Source organism: Equus przewalskii, chromosome 14, assembly GCF_037783145.1.
Source record: "Equus przewalskii isolate Varuska chromosome 14, EquPr2, whole genome shotgun sequence".
Lineage (NCBI taxonomy): Eukaryota > Metazoa > Chordata > Mammalia > Perissodactyla > Equidae > Equus > Equus przewalskii.
Genome location: NC_091844.1, coordinates 7282504 through 7300194, shown reverse-complemented (window position 1 = coordinate 7300194; position 17691 = coordinate 7282504). Strand labels below are relative to the sequence as shown.

General features: G+C 41.6%; 1 protein-coding gene across 2 annotated transcripts in view; it reads left to right on the top strand.

Annotated features, from left to right (window-relative positions):
- Window positions 1-2381: 2381 nt before the first annotated feature.
- Window positions 2382-17691, top strand: part of IL18R1 (interleukin 18 receptor 1) — a 40871-nt gene continuing 25561 nt past the window's right edge. The window contains exons 1-4 of one of the 2 annotated variants that reach the window (XM_008537410.2): window positions 2382-3309; window positions 9323-9407; window positions 12385-12628; window positions 16472-16637. In XM_008537410.2, the coding sequence (XP_008535632.1) occupies window positions 9350-9407; window positions 12385-12628; window positions 16472-16637 (468 nt within the window). In that variant the 5' untranslated portion in view covers window positions 2382-3309; window positions 9323-9349. Of the gene's footprint in view, window positions 3310-9207; window positions 9408-12384; window positions 12629-16471; window positions 16638-17691 lie in introns of those variants that run through there. The other variant, XM_070573394.1, reaches the window with a different exon arrangement.

Here is a 17691-nt window from a genome sequence, read left to right as displayed (position 1 = left end):
ACCTGGCTTCTCATACCAGCAGCATCACTGACCTCTCTCAGTTTCTTCACCTGCACAGTGAGAGTCATAGATGCTCCCCCTGACACACAGAGCATGGTGAATAAAACGAATTCAGCCAAAACTTGTTGGGTGTCTACCATATGGTCATCTAGAATCATGTACAAATTCCTGTGAATTATAAAAACACAAAGAATTACTTTCGATTGAGTCAAATTTGCATTCAATAAAATGAAGGTCCTAAGTTTGGTGAGTTTTGATGATTACACATGTCCGTGTAGTTATCACCTGAGACAAGACAGAAATATTTCCAGCACCCCAGAGAGTCCCTCTGGCTATTCCCCAGTCAATCTCTCTCCCTCCTCAGAGGCAAACAATGTCCTGATTTCTATCTCACGGATTCATGTTGTCAGGTCTTGAAATTCACGTCAATAAAGTCGGACAGCATGGTGTCTGGTTACTTCCACGCAACATAATATTTTTGGGATTCATCCCTATTTCACACAGGTCAGTAGTTTGTTTCTTTGTATTACTGAGTCACATTCCAACATATGCTGCCCAACAGTTTGTTTAAACATTTCCCTGTTGAGGGACATATGGGTTGCTTCCCGCTTATAGCTATTATGAATATGGCTACTATGAACATTCTTGTGGACGTATGTCTTACTTCCTTTGAGCCAATACCTAGTAGGGGTCTTTGGGTAGGTGTACGTTTAACCTTTTAAGAAACTGGCAAATTGTTTTGTGAACTAATTGTACCATTTTACATTCTCACCAGTTATGTATGAGATTTCTGTTCCTCCACTTCCTCACCAATGATTGATATTGTCAGGTTTTTATTTTAGTGGTTGTTAAATGAATCTCATTGTAGTTTTAATTTGCAGTTCCCTGATGATTAATGGTGTTGAGCTTTTCTCATGCTCTTATTGGCCATCCATGTATCATTCAGTGAAAGGAAAATCTTCTGCGCGTTTTTAAATTGTATTGTTTCTCTACATCTTGTTGATGTGTAGAAATTATTTATATATTCTGGATACAAGTTCTTTTTCAGATAGATGTAAGAATTTTTCTAGGCTTACCTATTCATTTTTTTAATGGTGTCATTGATGAGTAGACATTTTGAATTTTGATGGCATCTAATTTATCAATTTTTCTTACATGGTTAGTGTTTTCTGTGTTCTAAGAATTTTTTTTGTTTTAAAAGATTGGTACCTGACCTAACATCTGTTGCCACTCTTCTGTTTTTCCTCTTCTTCTTCTTCTCCCCAAGGCCTCCCATTCCACAGTTGTATATTCTAGCTGTGAGTGCCTCTGGTTGTGCCATGTGGGAAGCTGCCTCAGCATGGTTTGATGAAAGGTGCTAGATCCACGCCCAGGATCTGAACCGCTGAAACCCTGGGCCACCGAAGTGGAACGCACGAACTTAACCACTTGGCCACAGGGCTGGCCCCTCTAAGTATTTTTTTTTTGCCTACCCAAAGGTCATAAAGATATTCTCCTATGCATTTTTATGAAATATTTATGGTTCCAGCTTTTATGTTTGGGTCTATGGTCCATTGTGAATTAATATTTGTATATAAAATGAGGTAAGGGTCAAGGTTCTTTTTTTTAATAGAGATCTCAGTTGTTTCAGCAACATTTATGAAAAACTTTTCTTTCCCCATTGAATTGACAGGGTACCTTGGTCAAAAATCAACAGACTAGACATGCGTGGTCTATTATTCTACTCTCTGTTATTTTCCATTTATATGCTTATGCAAATATCACTGTCAAGATCACTATTGCCTTTTTGTAAACCTTCAAGTCAATGTAAGTCCTCTTTGTTCTTTGTTTTCTTTTTCAAGATTGTTCTGACTATTCTGATAGCGTGCACATACATGTAAATTTTAGAAACGGTTTCTCAATTTCTTTGAAAATTCCTCCTGGGATATGGATTGCGATAGGGATTGCATTCAACACTTAGACTCTATTACCTACAGAGTCTGAAATTGTAGAGACTCTATAAACTCTGGTTTGTGGAGAATAGGTATCTGAACAACGTCTCCCAATCCATTAACATGATAAATCCTTGTGTTTACTTAGGTCTTTCATTTCTTTGAGCAATAGTCTGTAGATTTCGTAACAGATATCTTGTACGTCTTTCAAAACATTTATACTTTGGTATTTAACACGTCACATTCTCAAGTCAACGCCCCTCTATTACTTCTCCATAGAGAACTCTCATCCCTCAGGTTAAGCAGAAGGCTTCAGCACAAACCTGAGTCCTGAGTGCTTGAGACAATGACCTCTTCCTCTCCTCGTGCTCGCCTCAGGGAGCCGTCCCTATCTTTGGGGCTCTTCCTTGGCTTCAGTCCTGTTCTCCAGGCCTCCCCAGCCCCTACTCTTAAGCGCCCATGTTGCCTCTCTGCCTGGTGCAGGTTGACTCCCTCCTCACCTTTCTCTGGTGCAGACTGCTCTGCGCCAGAAGGGAGCTCAGGAGCAGCACTGGCGCGCCACCTCCAGGCCCTGCGGGTCACTCGGCCACCGCCCACCACCCAGAGCTCCCGGCACCCGGCTTCGCTGAGGCCGCCACCTTCCGCGGGGAAAGCGCGAGGCCGGATTTTCCAGCGAAGCCTCATCGCCCCCGCGGTCGGGTAGGTCCCGGAACGCCCAGGCCGGCGCCCAGGTGGAGGAGCCCATACCCTGGCACGCTGAGAAGAGCGCGTGCACCCCGACCCGGAGCGCGTCCAAACAGGGAGCACCCCAGACCCGGAGCGCCCCAGACTCGGAGCGCCCGCGATCAGGAGTACCTCCCTACGAGGAGCACCCCAGATCAGGCGCACCGTGAGTCCGAAGTATACCCCCGCAAGGATTGTCCCAAACCCAGAGCACCCGGCGACCGAGAGTATCCCCCACCAAGGAGCACCTCCGACTGGAAAGACCCCACTACCGAGAGCGAACCCCAACGAGGAGGGAGCATCCCCCGACGAGGAGCATCCCGGACAGAGAACACTCCGCGGGACCGGCAGCAGCGCCCCACTGGGAGCACCCCAGACCCGCAGCCTCCGCCAGCCAGCGGCTGCCAGACGTTTTTTCTTTCTTCTTGCTTTCTGTTTTTTGTTTGTTTCTTCTTCTTTTGTTTTTCAACCTTCTCTAGTTGCCTTCTCTCTTTAATCACACTTGCGGCTCCTCTCTGGTTCCTTGTTTCGCAGTCCCAGGGAGGCAGGGCAGTGCTGTTTCTCACTTGCTTTTTGAACTCCTGCCTCTGCCATCGCGACAGGTGTGAAGGAGGGACCGCCGCCCCCGCCCCAGCCTCGGCACGCCCGTCTGAAGGTGAGACCGGCGCCGCCACTGCCATCCACCCTTTCCCCCATCCCTCTGCTGCCCGCCGGGGCGAGGGGCAACCCAGCCTGGGGGCAGGGATTCTGAAAACCTGACCAATTAAGTAGGTATGCCGTCCTGTGTACCTATTTGTGTGTGTGTGTAATTTTAAATGTTGAGTTTATACACATGAATAATTGGTGACACAGCCTCATCAACTTTCCCTGATAGTATAGTTTTGGAGGTTAAAACATTCCCAATTTTTTTTCTGGAAAGGTAAGAACAGTTAAAGTAGGTGATAGTTTTCATTTATTAACCACTTACTGTGTGTCTGACACTTTGTAGGAAGCTTCTAGATGCTCTTAACAGATTATAGAAAGTTACACTGACACACACATAAATGGGAGTGTGAGTCACCGAACCTTCCTACAGGCCAAATGAAGTAGGCACTGTTATGAACCTCAATGAAAGGAGGGGAACCAAAGCACAGAGAGGTGCAGTAATTTATGGAAGGGCATCCAGCCACTAAGTAATAGATCCCAGATTCACACCTAAATTCTCTTGATCCCAAAACCTCGGTGTTTGATCTGAGATGCCTCCAGGAGTCAGAACCACTGACAGGTTGCCTCGTAGTTATCAGACAAGTTAATGGCCGGGTCAGCCCAGTCAGGTGTGGACACCTCAGATGACTGTATTAATTTCACCCTCTTCCCTTGCTGCATTCTTGGGACCTCAGCAAACACCCAATCGGCGTTACGCAGTGCTAGGACCTGGGGCACACTTCTCAACCCAAGGGCTTTGGATGGGCTGGGAGGGCGTAGCTTTGGGGGAAACTGGGTTTGTGCGGGTTCTGGGGCAGTGTCACCTCCCCCCTGAAACAATCACAAATACAAAGGCTAAGAACAACCGGCTAGGAGCACAGTGAGAAGGCAGGGTCCCCATCCACAGGGAAACCACCAGGGAGTCAGAGTGAGCCTGGAGTAAGGGGCACTCATTGGGGTGCAGGCTTGGACCAAGGCTGTGGGGGCAGCAGCAGTTGGAGAGCTTCCTTGAGATGGCAACTGTTGAGGCCAGTTGCAAGGCCTGCAGGACCCCGGCAGCTTCTAGGAGAAGTGGGTAGGGTGGTCCGGGTGGAGGACCAGCTCATGCTTGGGTGATGGGGGAAAGCCTAAGGACAGTAACAGCAGACATGTGTGTGACAAGGACAATGAGAGGGAATGATTTTCCTGGCCTTGCAGATGAGAAACCTAATTCAACATAAATTCTTTTTTTCTTAGAGTGGAAGTGTGTGTGTGCATGTGCACACACGTACGTGTGTGTGTGTTACATCCAAGATCACATTTTTCCCTTTGCGTTTGGTTGTTTTATCATCTCAGAGGCTGAGTGAAACACTTGTGCAAGGAACACTGTAGAGAAAGAATTAGGTTTAAAAAACCACTGGTGTTGTGATTTTCATCAGGGCAGTTTATCTTACGAGGTGCTCAGTGACATGTTTGCTAATAACAGTCATATACATTGAGGCAGTCTACACCTGTTTATGTGAGTCAGTATAACTCTATAATCTGGACTTGACCATTTCACCCGGCCAAGTCTCAGGTTCCTTGTCAGGAAGATCTTCGACGTGGCCTGATAATTATGGGTTTCTGCGAATTATTTTTTCTAGAAAATGCGTACTTTGCTCCGGGTGGAGGCCCGTAAACAAGGGCAGCGGGGCAGAACCAGGGGCTCAGGAGATGACTATTCGGACTCTATGGAGGGGCCTTGCACTGTGTTACCTCAAGGCTCCGAGAGGGGGGTCAGTGTGTATCTGACCCTCGCCCTAGGTCATGCAAATTTTGGAAGAGAATCTTTTTCATTTAGAAAATAGTCATGTTCTTGGGTGATTCAGGTGAAGTTTGTGAGTATTCTTTATGTTTGTGTATGTGTATGCACATGCATACCTACATACATACACATATACATACATTTCGATGCACATATATTTAACACATCTTACATATTAAATATATATTTAAGATTATTAAATTTACTTTTAAGTATACAAATAAATCCCCTAGATGAGTGTCTCCCTCCCTTGGCTGCGTGTTAGAAACACCTGGAGGATTCTTATAAATCAGGATGTCCAGGCTGTATTCCAGGTGTCCGAGTGGACCCCAGGCATCATTATTGTTTTTAAAGCTCCAGGTGAGAATGAGTGCCCTAGACTTTGCATCAGTTGTTAAGACTTACTTCTCAGAGGTCGTGATTTAAGAAGAATTTCATAGGGAGAAGGTTATGCGGATGTAACAGTGGTTCAGATGATCGCCTAAGGCTCCAAACTGTGTAGAATGAATTTCACGCATTCATTAATTCAGCAAATAACAAGCAAGCAAACAGACAGGAAATGAGAGTAAGTCAGTTAGTGGTAAGAGCTATGAATAGGAAAAGCAAAGCAAGATGGGAGATTAGAGAGTGAGTGGTGTGTGTCTGTGTGTGTGTGAGTGAGTGTGCATGTGCATGATTGTGTGTATCCACGTTAGCTAACATGCTGTGTTAAATTTCCCGTGGAGTGCTCAGGAAGGACCTGTGCATTGTAATTACAGTATCAACGAACTGTAAAGGAAAGACAGGGCTCTTTAATTAATGATAGAGGAGTAGTTAGTAGCTATTTGGGAAAAATAAGGGAGGTTAGACCATATCTTCAGACTAAACAAGAAAATTAATTGTTAATGGATGAAAAAAATTAAGGGTAAAAAAGAGTTAAGCCATAAAAATGAAGAAAACGTAGATAAGTATCTCTCTGAGCACTCAGGAGACAGGAATGCTCTAAAGGTAAAGTAACGGAAAATCTTAAAGCAAAAGAATGGTCGCTGTGACTGCCTACATGTAAAACCTTCCATATGTTAAAATATCGAAAGAGGGAAAAGGTAAACTAAACAATAAGTTGGAAGACTAGCTAAACATCTAAGAGCTGGACAAAGGCATAAAAAGGTAGTTCATCAGGGGCTGGGCCAGTGGGCAGCAGTTAAGGTCACCTGCTTCTCTTCAGAGGCCTGAGGTTCGCAGGTTCAGATCCTGGGTGTGCACCTAGCACTGCTCATCCAGCCACGCTGTGGTGGCATCCCACATAAAATAGAGGAAGACTGGCACAGATGTTAACTCAGTGACAATCTTCCTCAGAAAAAATAAAGAAAGATAGTTCATAAACATGGAAATAAAATAGCTGAAAATTACATGATTAATATTTTGCCTCATTTATACCAATAGAAATGAAGATTAAGAAAACCATGAGATACCATTTTACCAATTTGAACATCTAATTAGATTTAAAGAATGAGAATGCTCAATGCTTGTGTGGGAGTGGTAGGTGAATATTATCTTGTACTGTTGAGGGAGTATGAATTATGACAACATCTTTGCAATCCAGTTTGGCAGGATGCATTTATGATGTGCAAAATGTATTCTTTGACTCATAGATTGCACTGCCATGTGTAGCACCAAGAAAATAGTGAGAAGTGTGAATAAATAATAACAACTAACATTTAAGTGACTGACGTTGGCTTTGCAATAGTAACTCATGTAGTCTGCACCTCCGCTCTGGGAAGTAGGATTACTATTCCCTTTCATGGATGAAGAAATTGAGGCATAGAGAGTAAGTGACTGGCCCAGTGTTATTCAGCTGGTAAAGAGTAGAATGAGGATTCAGATCCTGCCAGTCTGGGACCAGAGGCCATGCTCCACAAACTGATCCAAACTGCCTTACACAAGAACATTCTCCTGGAGTTATTTTATAATAAAGTACATCTTGTAAATTATAATGTATCCATACAAATGAATATTATGTGGCAATTAAAATGATGTTAACAAAGAGATTTTTGTGACATAAGAAAATGCTCATTTATTAAGTGTAAGATACAGAATACGAAGTTATTTAAACATCATCTTAATTATTTGAAAATATATAGAAAAAGCACAAGAAAACATGCTAAAGTATTAGGCATGTTGAGATTATTTTATTCTTTTCACTCTTCACTTCATAAGTGTCCTATAATGTGCATGTATTACTTTAGAAACAAGAAAAATTAAAAACAGAAAGAAAAGGAAGAGGAAGGAAATTTAAAAATTATGGAAAGGCAAAAAATGATATTAATATGAAACATAACACTAGAAAAATACCCCCAAATTTCCTACATGCAAGAAATTTGATATTTATATCCTCCTACATGTATTTCATTAATACTTCTAGGGTATCTACGACATTTCTCAGAATAGCTTTTCTTTTGAAAATGAATTTCATTATGTAATATCTTAATCTTTTAAACCCACAGTAAGTGAAAATTTTATGTACACACACCCAGAGAGTGGTGCAAATTTCAGCTAATTTGTATACTGGGATCTTAACATGTTTCATATTGAAACTCGGAGCTCGCTCATCAGAATGCTGAATTATCACATAATAACTTTACCTCTTAGTACATCTTGAAAATTAAAAAAAAACCCAAAACCGAAAAACCAACAGTGTCCTTTACAAGACTGTGTAAACCTTAACCAGAGGAAACAACACTTTTCTTTCTATTCGAGATAAGAGAGTAGAGTTGGTAATGTGTGTGTGTGTGGGCAGGGGGTTGATTTCAAACCATGGAAATATTCCAGTTTGGTTATGTACAGTTAGTAGTTTCCATACATACTTATCCATTTGTCTTTACATTATTGATTATATCTCTGGGAAATTACATCAAATGCTTGGTAGTATTATTCCTAAGGATTGATGTTAATGATTTAGCAGCTCAGCCATTAAACTTCATCTAGGATTTGGGCATTAACAGTCCCTTTTTTTGTATGGGACGTGAGTGGCAGTTGGTGAGAGTGCTATTTGGGGCGAAGAGGCTACTGTGTCCCCAAGAAGCCTTCATAAGAATTAGCTCATTTAATTGCTCATTAATTTTAGAGATAGGCCTTCTTATCATCTCCATTTTGGTGTTGAGCAAATAGACTCTGAGACTTTTATGTAACTTGCTGAAGGTTGCACAGCTTCTCAGGGCTCAAACCTGAATGCCAACTCAGGTTTGTGTGCCCCAGAAACCAAGCTCTTTCCATCATGCTGTGCTGCCTCCACCCAGTGGAGCTAGGTGTGTTATATTCAAGGAACATGGGATTGTTTATGAAATATTCAGACTCGGTGTATGAGCCCGCCTGCACTCGTCTCCTATTGCACTCTCTAAATTTGTAATTAGTAGGGCAAAAGATGGGTTGGAGTGGGATTGAAATTCAACACAAATTTGAATTCGTTCAGTCCTTGTAGACTCGGCATCTAGAGTATAGGAAACTCTTGCTTTGTTTCTCCATTTCCTTAAATAAACACATATGGGCATGTGAGTGCAGACACATGCACGCACATCCACACACCTAGTCCTCTTAGCAAGTATTAACGAGTGCTTACTATGTGCTAGGCATTGTGCTGGCCTTTAGCGATACAGTGATGAAAAATAGACTTGGTTCCTAACTTACGAATAACTTAGTTCTGAAGAAGAAAGATGGATATTTAAAAACTCAACCCGCAAATGAAGATTGTGATGAGCATTTTTATGTGTTGAGAGAAAAAAGCAGCTGGAACACAGACGCACGCGTGCACACACACACACGCACACACACTTCTTCATGGGCAGAACTGCTATAAATATCTTAGTATATCACAGATTGTCTCTTCATAGAGTAGCAGATATTCTGGAAACACTGTTGTCCTCAACTTTGACCTTGGCAGGAAGATTTAGTAGACCAGGCCTAAAATACATCAGACTCTCTTATAATAGAAAATTGCATTATTAGCAATTTCTTCTGGATGCCGGAATTCAGTGCCTTGAAGTTTATCAACTCTATGTGGCTGAAAGTTCTGAGAATAGTCAGTGACTATATTAAGGGATATAAAATTGACTGGGCTGATTTTTTAAAGGTCTATGTGCCAGAAGATTTTTGAAAACCTCCTTCATAAGACAGGTATGCTTTTGTCTGAAAATTGTGGCTGAACCTGTCTTATTCTGTTTTCCAGAGAAACAGTTGAAACAGAATCCTAAACATGCGTCATAGAGAAATAGCCTTGACACTTTTTGTCCTTATGTTTATAAGCACCTCAGGTAAGTAATTGTAATCATTCACAAACATACTTCATTGGTAGTCTGGAGGGAATACCAAGGTTTTATGTGGAGGTGGCTACTGAAGATGCTGAATTTATGAAAGTTGATGATTTTGCATTTTACTTTATAAAGTTGCCAACCATTTGGTCTTCCTGCCATAGAGAATAAAAGATTCATAGGAATGGGATCAAGCCAAGACTCATATGGGATAACTAAAAAGAAAACATTCAGCAATCTGAGTTTGTAGAGAGAGCAGGGTGTGAAAACTTGTATCCTGAAATAAACTACATTTATCTGAATGAAAATTTGCTTACTCTTATTTGAAATTTAAGAAGTCACAGCCTTCTTTATTATTGATTTTTAGAAAGTTTTACACACATTATTTCCTCCCTGAAATGAAGGCAAAGATTCATCTCGTTATTTAGGTAAGGAAAAAAGTGAGTGGGAATACCTTACAGATCTTAACGAGAACAATAGAGTTAGAGGGAATCCATAAGAAAGAGACTGCCCAAACCAGGGAAAGCAAGCAGTCTTTAGGTCAGGAGTCAGACACCAATTTTAATTTATTAGCAGTGATGCTTGGAGACATTTATTGAGAAGGATTTTGAGGCCTCATCAGGATTCACTGGAGAAGAGTTCCATGATTGATTAGCAAGCTTCTCTCAGGCTTTGGAGGAGAAAGTGGGGGCACAAATATTGGTTTGCCTTGATCTATTATCTAGGAGTGGGAAACACATGAGTCAGTATCCCCTATTTTGAGAATTTCTGCTGAAGAGATGATGGAGTTAAGTTACTGATACTTTCAAACAACTCAGGCCTAGTATTTGGGTATATTTACTAGTGGGTCCATGTATTGTTGAGATCCATACGATACACTGCTACCCAGACGTTAGAGAAAGGAGGTAGTTCTGCTCTTTTTGATATGGAATAATCCTGTCAGCCTGCCAAGTGAAAACACAAGGTGCAGGAAAGTGTGTGTTCTGGGTCCCTGCTCTATGCACACACACTAATACCCTTGCTTCTAGGTTCCAATGGAAACCCATGGTTCAGTCTTAAAAACAGCCATTTGAAGAGCACCTGTGCTGAAGGGCTCTAGGCAGACATGATTATATTCTGTGTGTAGGATTTACTTAACGTAATTGAAGTTAAATGACAACATCCTACTATTGTCCAAACTCGAGGCAATTCCAAACACAGACATCATTCCAAAGGGTACTTGGAATGATGGTACTTGACCCTGCTGGATTCTTGCACTCTGTTCACGTAAGATCGGGAGTCCCTGTTCTGGACACTCCCTACACCTTGAACTCCACTCCTTTCTCCAATCAAAAACCATTTCTAATCAACAAAGTCTATAGCGTTAAACATGAGATTAGATATGTGAAGCCACTAGCTTCTCACGAAGTGTGAACTTTCAACTGTCAATCTCCCACTCCTGGGGAGTATGTCTTCCAGATTTGGGTTCTTCAAATGATCACTTCTCTCAGAGGGGGATGATGACATGTGTCTATCACAACACAGGCACAGCTGCTTACAGAAGCTTTTTTAAGACTGGCCAAAACCTAAAAATAACCCAAATGTTCAACACCCATGGGATGGATAAATAAATTGTCAAATCCTAACACAATCGGATACTACATAACTATGAAAAAGAACAAATCGCTGCTGTGTGATGCCTGTCACAGACACAGTAATGAACAAAAGAATCCAGACACCAAAGAGCACACATTGTATGATTTGTGCACTTTATTCTATGTATATTATATCTCTAAAACAGGAAAATAAATTAAACTGTTTATAACCTACCATCCTTTTGGGTGCCGTTTAAAAAGTAAAGTTAAAAAGTAACACCCACGTTTACACTTGTATCACACGTTCTGTGTTGAAGCACTGCAGAGTGAAATAGAGATTCCCTAACGCCACCAAACGCAAAGTTGATGTTCGTTAACTCTTGTGCTTTGAGGTAGATTTGACATCCATGTTTTCAAAGAAAGCATCTATTATCTGAACTACTTCCTTTTTATGTTGTGTTTAACAACATTGAATTAAAACCAGACAGTTGCTTTGAGAAATAAAACCTAACTATAAAGAAGGCATTTTCTCCATGCCCTCAGAGAAATGCTCTGCTCAGTTTAAAGATTCTCGTTCTCAAAATGTGGTTCAAGGGCACCCTGGAGCCGCCAGAGAACAGGATGTGGGAAAGGCCCATTAATGCTGACTTCGAACTACCAGAAGTGCAAAAGGAGGGGAATGACAACCTTGTGTAGCTGAAAGGATCTGAGAAAGTTCCAAAGCCAGAGTATCTGGGTTAGTTGAGAAAGAGGGAGGATGAGAGAGAGAGCCCAATGAAGGAAGTGACAGATATCCAGATTTTGAGCGATATTATATTAATCAATTCTTGATTGCTCACATGGATAACCTAGAGAAAGAAGAGATTTACACACACTCTAAGCTGCACAGGAGCACCTTCAACCATCCCCACACCTGCCCAGGGACTGCTTAGGGAGGCTGATTGAGAGCAAGGTAGGTGAGACTGCTGATGGTGCTGCTGAAAACCTCTGAGGGCTCTAGGTTTCTTGTTTTCTTTTCCATGGAGACTCCTCAGCTAGAGATGTTTTGAGGTAGGTGTGGCAACACTGTGACTTCTGTGGCTTTTCTTATGAGGAAGTATGTGTAACATCTTCTTTTAAGAGATTACACTGCATTTATCTGTCTTCTAGCTATGGTAGGTTAAGTTCTGGTACCTTCCTTTCTGGGAGAAGCTGTTGGAAGTTTTATCTCCATTTCTGTTCTGAAAGTGTCTGAGTGTTAGAAAGATTGACCCTAAAATCAGAGAACCCATAGGACTGAGACACTGAGATTTCTCAGGACTTTCTTGTGTACCAGCTTCTTCACCTAATGCATTAGGAAAGCACAAAAATTTACCTGTGTCATTCTGTTTTTGTTCTTTTTCTTTTACTTTGCTAATTTTTTGAAGAAACTTGTACTTCACGTCCTCGAATTACTGCAGTTGAAGGGGAACCTTTCTATCTGAAATACTGCTTCTCTTCATCTGAGCCTAAGAATGAAACGGCCGCCATAAAATGGTACAAAAGCAGTGGGTCACATGGACCCAAGGAGCTAAGCTCAAGCAGTTCACCCAGAATTACTCTGCGGGGTTATGTTCTGGAGTTTTGGCCAGTTGAGTCGGATGACAGTGGGTCTTACTCTTTCCAAATGGGGTGAGTACACCTTCTCTGTGTTAGTCTGTCTCATCACACTCTTGGACTTCATTCAGCAAATCAAATGTACAGCACTCTGAAAGGTCGGATAATCCATGCATTTTTCCCTCCCAACTCTTCCTACGACATAAAAGAAATACTTCATTATTGAAAGATTAAATTAAATACCGCCCTGTGTTTATTTTCTTAGTGATCTTAATGAAAGGAGATTACCTAATATTATTTCCTTTTAGGGAAACCTTGCCAAAGATAAGTGAAGACTGAATGAAATTCATTTCAAAATTCGCCTGCTCCTGTAATCTAGAGCTGTTAGTTAAATTAAATAAATGGCTAGGGCTTCATAGTATCGTGAACATGTGGTGAGGGGGGCTGGGGTCAGCTTCTTGAGTGGTATTCTCAGGCTGGGGAGAGGGGTTGGAATTGGTGTAGACACATCCTACGCCAGTTTTCAGGGGTCTATTGAGAGCCAGGTGGCAGTGCTAGTGAAGGGTGTGTGTGTTTGGTAACCAATCACAAACCTACAGCTGGGGCAGTGGAAGAGGGGAGCACAGAAGGGGCTTTGCACAGCTTCTCGTGACATGACCCGAGTCTGCCAGGAGACCCCTAATAAGAACCATAAGTTCTATGAAATGAGAGCAACCAACTGATCGTGTCATGATTATTACTCAACTTGATTTGGTGAGTTTGAGAAGGAGTAGCTGGAACAAGGAATCTTCTATGTGATGGACTGTTAGTGAGAACATTGATGCCATAGTATTTATCTGGTTCATTAGTGATGATATGTATGTATTTGGGTATGTATGTGTGTATGTATATATGTATGTGTGCATGTATACGTATGAATATATATGTGTGTGTATGCATATGTATGTGTGCCTATGTATGTATACTTGCATGTATGTGTGTGTATGTGTGTGTTTGTGTATGTATGTATTTTTATAAGGATTTGAAACTGCCCTGTAGAAAGTAGCTCAGGGCCAGGCGAATGGTGACGGTGTGCTGTCGGATATAGTAGATTTCTTTCATGAGTGCTTCTGGAGAGAGTCCTGATCGTTATCGACAGTGCCGTTGAAAGCAGAGTGAGATATCACAGTGAAACCTTGATATTACTCCTGTGGTTTTGCACAAAATGAGGTCATGTTGGTTTGTTTTTGTATGTAGGAACTCCCAGGAGTGAAAAAGAAATTTAAGAACTCTTTTTTTAACCCATGAATTTTATGAGAGGGATGACCTTTTGAGAGAGATGATTTCAGAAATGGGTCACAACTGGGTCTTTTCACACCAAGCTAAGGAAGGATGAATGCTCACAAATGGGGTAGAGAAAAGAGAACATGTCCCTAATCCTGAATGAGTAACGGCATGATTTCAATGAACAAAGTGTTCTGGAGAGGACAGAAAGAGCAAACTGAAGGGAAGAGCTAGTCACCTCGGAATGTCACTTGGAGGAAGATGGGGACAAAGAGCATTAACTGTCTTTCTGATATGAAAGGTGGAGGGGACAGCCTGGGAAGAAAAAGTGGAATCATCAGATAGAGGGAGGATGTCGGAGAGCTGTGGAGGGACCGGAAGAGGACAGGAGAGGGCACGAGAAATGAGATGGCTCACGAAGGCTGTGGTGGTGAACTTTGGAGGGTGTTGGAAGCTGATGAATAACATGAGACAAAAGTGGTGGTGGGAGGAGCAGCCTTGACAGTAATTTTGAAAATAAATGGGAGGGTACACGGGAGCAGGTTGTTTTGGACATCCAGGAGCACTGAAGATACAGACTTTTTCAAATATAGTGCAACTGGTGAACAGGTTCCTGTGTTTACCACAGAGGCATGTGTGTGTGTGTGTGTGTGTGTGTGTGTGTGCACACGCGCATCTTTGCCTGTGTGCACTGTCTTAGGTGAGTGAGGCTTTGTAGTTCATCTGGGATCTGTCAATGCCCAGACTCCACTCCTGGAATCCCTCCTTTGAACTGTAATCCTTCAATTTTTCAGGAATCCATTGCTAATGATCAAATGCCCCTGGAGACCGAAACTTTAATCCTGCAGTGAAAATCACTTTGTCAGATTAGATTTTAAGGAGGAAATCCGTGAAGACAGAGGGATGCAGGAGAGAGAGTTTTCAATGACAGGGCGAAGAAATGAGGGTAGAGAGAAAAGCACACACGTAAGTCTTATAATCAGGTTGTAGGCTGAGAAGAGCAAGGCTGGCTTGGTAAGAGGCCTCAGGGGAGTGGGCTAGACCTTCTCAAATCCCTTCTGTGTGTGGCCAGGAGTGGCTCTTGTAATCAGAATGGGCTGCCCTCTGGGTCACGGCTTTGGCTTTGTTGGCCTCAGCTTCACACTAGCCTTTGAGCTCCCACAGCAAGTACAGTGCGCTGCTTGTTTCAGCATTTGCAGTGTGGCGTCTTGGACATGGAGGTTTTCCACCAGTCAGTATTTGGTGAGTGTTAGGAATTGAGGACTGCAGAGGCAGAGAACAATATGGCCTGATAAAATGGGAATATGCATGCGCCCTATTCTTTGTAAGCAACAAGACAGAGAGATCCGGAAATAGATCTCTGTCCAGCTCAGCAAGGCTGAGATCAGGGAAACATTACAAACACACTTGAGAAGAGGATGCTGCCAATGGGATTCTGAATCCTTTCCAAGAGTCAGGTAGCTCTATTATGTTCCATGGCCACTGACTCACTGTCTTTAACCTTTAGGAACCCTGTGAACACCCCCGCCACCCCCCTCCCCCCAACTCACCCAGTGCTGGCCAATCTTGTATACTTTCATACCCAAGGAGAAGGGCAGGATTCACATTGATTATGAAAGCGTAGCATTGTGCAAAGCACTCCTGGCCTTTAGCACCAAACTGATGTGCGTTTGCGTCCTGGCCCTATTGCTTGCCAGGTGTGTGACCTTGGGCAAGTTATTGACCTTTGCCTGAAGTTTAGCTTTCTCATCTCACATAAGGAAAATAATTGTCTCCATTGCATATCCGTGGTACAATTCCTGGAACTCAATGAATGCCAGTCTTCCTTCCATCCTGTTGCAGACTTAAAGGGGAACCTGAAAAGCCTACAGTGGGCACAAAATTGTCAGGCACACAAGACAAGTTAACAACACAGGTCTGTTGCATTTAGTGTATGGATCGATATATTTCACTTGTGCAGTTGAAGCAAACATCAGATTGCAAATGTTTCCTTTCTTAAAAGCTCCTTTTTTAAAACACCATTCCACTTTTTTCCTCTTCTAGGTTACTAATTTCTAATCAGAAGACAGAACAACAGTAAACTGTGTTCAAACTAGCTTCTGTTTAGTAAGGCACTTAAAGCGCTGATACAATTATGCTAAGAGTTTACTGTTGGTTTACTCAACAGTTAAGAGAAGAGGATTAAAATCAATTGCCCTGAGAAATCATAAAACCCAATGTGTATATGCAGACTTTTGGAAAACAAGTTCAGGAGTTTGTTTATAGAGCTTATGAAACCACCGCCACTCTCTCATCCTGGGTTAAGAATTTCTGAACTTGTCCATCTTCAAAGATCACTCAAGTTTTACCCATTTCTGTCCTGACATCTATAGTGTATGGTCTGTGATAGGTTGTGTGTGTGTGTGTGTGTGTGAGTGTGTGTGTTTATGACTGCTCAGTTTTCTCTCTTTCACTGCCCCCTATGCACATCCCATGACAGTTGTTAAATTTCTTGCCGCACTAAACCAAAAAGAGGCATAGCTGGGTTTGGGCATCAGTGAATGAGTCTTTTTATACAAAAATAAGGGAAAAATTTCATTGGATTGGTTACTAAAAGGTGATATTTGCAAAGTCTCTGTACTAATTATAAAATATGTTTAAACCTTTATTTCATAGGAATGCTTCTTATGAATGGAAATTAAGTGTCATCAGAAGAAGTAAACAGAGCTGTTTTACCGAAAAACAAGTAATTAGTAAAACTGTGGAAGTTAAAAAATCTTTGCAGGTAGCCTGTGAACATAGTTACTATCAAAAACTGGCCCATAGGACATCCTTGTATAAGGTAACGCTTTTAAAATATTTTCACTTAAGACTTGATAGAAAAAATAAAATTCCAAAATGAAGGTCTGATGGCTGTGGACCATTTTGGTCTCGTAACCTCCAGGCTGTGTGACCCCACACAGCTCAGCTGGCCTCTCTGAGCTGGGTGCCCCTTCGGGGTTGCCGTAATGAGCTCTTACGCATAGTTGCATGTCACAGAGTTCCTGCTAACCGCTTCCTCTCTCTTGCCTCCCTTCGTCTTCCATCTCTTTCAAAAAATTAATTTTTAGGAATGCTGGTTTAAGGATTTTCATTTGCTTCTGCCACATACATTTAAAATTTAAAGTTCTATTGTATATATATTTTTTCTGAATATAAGAGTTCATTTTATAAAATTGGTAGATGAAAAAATGAATAATGAATATAGCAGAAATCACTCATAATTCCACCAGCCAGAGACTTTGGTTGTTTTTCTGTGTAAATGTCTACTATTAAAAGGTGGTATTTTTTATTGCTTGTATATTGCTTTTATCTGCTAAAAATTGTATTGTGATTATTCTCCCACGTCTTTAAACATTCTTCCAAACGTGGGATTCTGTTGTGTTGTATGCTTGTATCTAACTAATCCTGTTATCGGACTTTGTTAGTTTTCTACTTTTCACTATTATTTATAAGGCTAAAAGAAATATCGTTCCTATAAGTCTTAGGGTGAATATATAATTTAATCCTTCAACAAAATCCCTAGAAGTAGAATTATTGGATCAAAGGCTATGAGCATGTTTATGACTTTCGATGCACAGTATCAAACTCTTATCCAGAGAGCTATGCCGATTTCTCACATCTTCACCACATTGGGAAGTAATACTTCTAGAACATTTAAAAATATGACATGCAGAATTTCAGTAACTTGCAGTGCCTCCCCCTACACCATTTCTTTTCATATTATAGACTGAACATTTTTAATATATTTATTGCATCCTAATATTACTTCTTTCGTGGATTGTCTGTTTTCTTTGTCTGTTTCCTTCAGTTGGTGTACCTTTTGCTCGTTGAGTTGTAGGAGCTCTCTTAGACAA